This window comes from Chenopodium quinoa, unplaced genomic scaffold (genome assembly GCF_001683475.1).
Source record: "Chenopodium quinoa cultivar QQ74 unplaced genomic scaffold, ASM168347v1, whole genome shotgun sequence".
Lineage (NCBI taxonomy): Eukaryota > Viridiplantae > Streptophyta > Magnoliopsida > Caryophyllales > Amaranthaceae > Chenopodium > Chenopodium quinoa.
The window spans coordinates 2,522,644-2,526,230 of record NW_018743722.1 but is presented as its reverse complement, the minus strand read 5'-3'; the positions used below and the strand labels follow the sequence as shown (position 1 = coordinate 2,526,230).

At 43.8% G+C, this 3,587-nt stretch overlaps 1 protein-coding gene across 1 annotated transcript; it reads right to left on the bottom strand.

Annotated features, from left to right (window-relative positions):
- Positions 1–2,835: 2,835 nt before the first annotated feature.
- LOC110684598 lies at positions 2,836–3,225 on the bottom strand. Its single transcript, XM_021861036.1, has one exon. It carries the CDS (start codon positions 3,223–3,225, stop codon positions 2,836–2,838), a length of 390 nt encoding a protein of 129 aa, XP_021716728.1.
- Between the last annotated feature and the right edge of the window lie 362 nt (positions 3,226–3,587).

Here is a 3,587-nt window from a genome sequence, read left to right as displayed (position 1 = left end):
CGGAAAGCACAAACTAACGAAATAAAGAACAAAATTAAGGAAAAAGTAAGGAAAAGGGCTATAAAGAAGCATGAAAATCATCCTAAAAGAGGCCAAATGAGTGTCATAAATGACACTCATCACTAGGCACCCCATGGATGGTATGCATTTTTTTGATAGGGAGTTCTAACACACCATTCGCAAAAAGCCTTCAAGCCAGAAGGGCTTTCTCCATACCTTTCTTTTCATTTTTTATGTCGAGGGTTGGAGGATATCCCGAGACCATAGCGGATGGCCTAGGGTTAAGTTGAACTACAATGTTCCTTCCATGAGTGTTGATGAAGCCGTGGGGGATATTTGGCTACAATCCTTTAAGGAAAAAGGATCAAAAGAGAAGAAACCTACCATGTGAATCTTGAAGGATAGGCATTTCAAAAAGGAGCGATTTTTTAGTGTCGTGGGCTTGAACCGTGCTTATGATAGGGGTAGGATCCTCTTTTGTTTATTTAAGCTAACTCTTTTATGTATTTTCCTACCGGGCTTTATTACTAATGAATTTGTATGAATGTTTTTTTGCAGATGTTGCTTATAAACAGCTGAAAGGAAAACTCCAGCGTAAGATGTCGCATTTTAATTTTCGAGCAGGGAAGTTTAGAGCTTCCTTAACCAGAGGAAAGCATGAGTGTTCCTCCTCCTCCTCCTCCTCCGGTATGCACCTTTTTTCACAGTTTAATTCTTTAGTGATTGCCTTTTTGCTTACTTGTTTAACTTCTCTTTTTGGAATCCGAAGTCAAGGAAGAAGACATCTGAAAGGGGGGAAGGATCTTCTCGGGCGACCATGGAGATGGATGACTAGGGCTCTCATCATGTCTCCCCCGCCATCTCTCAGCATATCGAGCTTCTAGAGGCTGAGGGCTTTGGGCCGCAAGTGAAGCATCCTCGCATTGAAGAAAGTAAAGACGAGGGCGATGATAACTTTGAGGACAGGGCCCCTGGGCCTCCCGTGTTCAGCGAGCCCTTCTTGCCCATGACTAAGCAGGGGTGCAAGGATATGGTGAAGGATCTCATGCCCCGCTTCTCTTCGGCCGAAGATGTTGATGCTGTGAGGAGGGACCCGACTAAATTCTTCTACTCCACTTTTGATAGTGTTCTGAAGGTATGCATCTATATGCTTTTGCAATGATTTCTTGCCCTTCGACTTACACTAACTTTCCACTCTTATTTATGCAGGTTGGCGCCACTTTGAGTGTGATGGCTGAGGACTACAAGAGATGTGCGGTGCAGGATGTGTCTGACCTGTGGAGTGAGTTGTCTGGAGCCCGAACTGAGATTCATGATCTGAAGGAGGAGCTAAGCTCGACTAAGAGTGCCTTGGAGAAAGCCTGGCAGGATCTCCTTGACGCCTAGGAGGCTAGGGAAATTAACACCAAGTCCTTTGAGGCCAAGCTTGCTGAGGCTAGGGATGAGAAGAAGAATCTGACCGAGATGCTGAAGGCAAAGAAGGAAGAGGTGGAGGGCCTGAAGGAAGAGCTGACTAAGGCTTGGGACAGAGCCGAGCGGTCCCAGGAGGAGGTGATCGCCGAATGGAAGTGGTCTCCTGCCTTTTCTGATTTTCAGTCCATGATTGGGTACGAGGCCTTCGAGGTCGGGATAGCTGATGTCCAGGCCTACATGGAGACAGCCCTTTCTTCTTTTGGGCTGAAGGATTCTTATCCCAAGGTGCGAGATAAGGTTAAGGACCTTATCCGTGCTGCTGAAGAGCAGGAAGAGAGGAAGATCAGGGAAGAGGAGAACCAGTAGAGTGGGATCGAGGGGTAGCTTCTCTAGCCTTTCCTTTTGCTCTAGGCTTAACTGATTTCTTTAGGATGTATTTCTTTGGGATGTACGAAACTTATGATTTTTTGCTTTTGCTTGATGGCTTGTAACCGTTAATTTGGCTTAGACTTTTCTTTGTTGATGTAATGGAATTCGTATGCTTTTCTTTATGCTATCCTTTGTTGAATATTTGTTCCTTACTTGATCATTTATCCCTATGGGACAAAAAGAATCCCCTAGCGTTGGACGGGTAACCTTAGCATACTATTATTACTAGGTTTGGGCTAAAACGAACCTTATGTTATTTTTCATGAGAGCAGAAATTGTATGAACACCTAGGGGCTAAACAAGCCCTTAGTTATAAATTTTGAATTGGCAATGTAAACAAACTAGGGGCTAAAAACGATCCCCTAGCTAGAAGTTTGTATGAGAGATGGGCTACTCCAACTTATTATTGATAACGTTAACAATTTTGGGGCTAAAACGAGCCCCAAGTTGCAAGTCATATGAGAGTTGGCTTTCTAACTCTTTGAAGTAAGCTGAGGGCTAAACGAGCCCTAAGTTATGGATGATATTTCGACCAGGACTCTATCTCAAATGTTTGAGTATAGGCTAGCATCTTGCCCCAAACATTGGACCAAACTTTAGTCATTATTAACTTAGCGAACCAAAATCCCTTATGCCAGGCATGTGGTGCTATTGAATGATTGTCATCTATGTTAATAACCGATATAAAAGTTCAAAAAATCAACTAAGTAAGAAAATGACAAAGTGCAATATATAAAGGGAAACCATCCTAGCTGAGGGGTTTTTCATTATATTAACATTAATGCAAAAAACATTACAATGATGCGCTATAGTAAAGTTGATTTCCTAGTATCGACTTCTATTGCCCCTAGGGCATCATTATAAGGGAGAGATTCAAATGTAAAACCTTCGCAGGTTATCAGCATTCCATGGCCGGGGGAGGTCCTTGCCGTCAAGAGTTTGCAAGCGAAAGGTCCCTGGGCGAATTACTTCCTTAATTTTGTAAGGCCCCTCTCAATTTGGGCTTAGCTTTTCCAGTGCCGAAGGCTTGCCTGCAGACTCACATTTTCGGAGTACCCAGTCAACCCCAGCTAGGGGTATTTTCTTGACTCTCTTGTTGAAGTATCGAGTTATCCTTTTCTTGTATGCTATAGAGCGAAGCAAAGCATTTCCTCTTATCTCTGGAAGTAAGTCTAAGGCCAAAGGCTTCATTTGATCATTTTGGGTGAAGTCATAGAAGGTGACCCTGGGGGATGGGATTCCAACTTCTACGGGAAATACAGCATCACTCCCATACACTAAGGCAAAAGGGGTTTGCCCCGTACCTTCTTTGGTGGTGTTACGAATAGACCACAAGATCCCAGGCAAGTCATCCACCCAAGATCCTTTTGTGCCTTCTAACATTGTTTTCAGCCCCTTTAATATTGTTTTGTTCGCTGCCTCAGCTTGGCCGTTTGTCTGAAGTCATCATATAGTAGAAAACCTTGTCTTGATCCTAAAACTCTCGCAGTACTCCCTAGTTGGCTCGCTATTAAATTGTCGGCCATTGTATGAGATCAAAATGCAGGGTATCCCGAAACGGGTGATAATATTTCTCCATATGAATTTTTGGACTTGTTTGTCGGTGATTGTTGCTACTGGCTCGTCCTCAACCCACTTAGTGAAATAATCCACCGCTACTATCAGAAGCTTCCTTTGCCCTGAGGCCACGGGAAATGGCCTCTTAGAATATCCATGCCCCAACGATCAAAGGGTAGGACCGACTG

What these genes read in the sequence shown, in the direction of transcription:
- LOC110684598 (XM_021861036.1), bottom strand. Translation starts at nt 3,225, where the DNA reads ATGTTAGAAGGCACAAAAGGATCTTGGGTGGATGACTTGCCTGGGATC.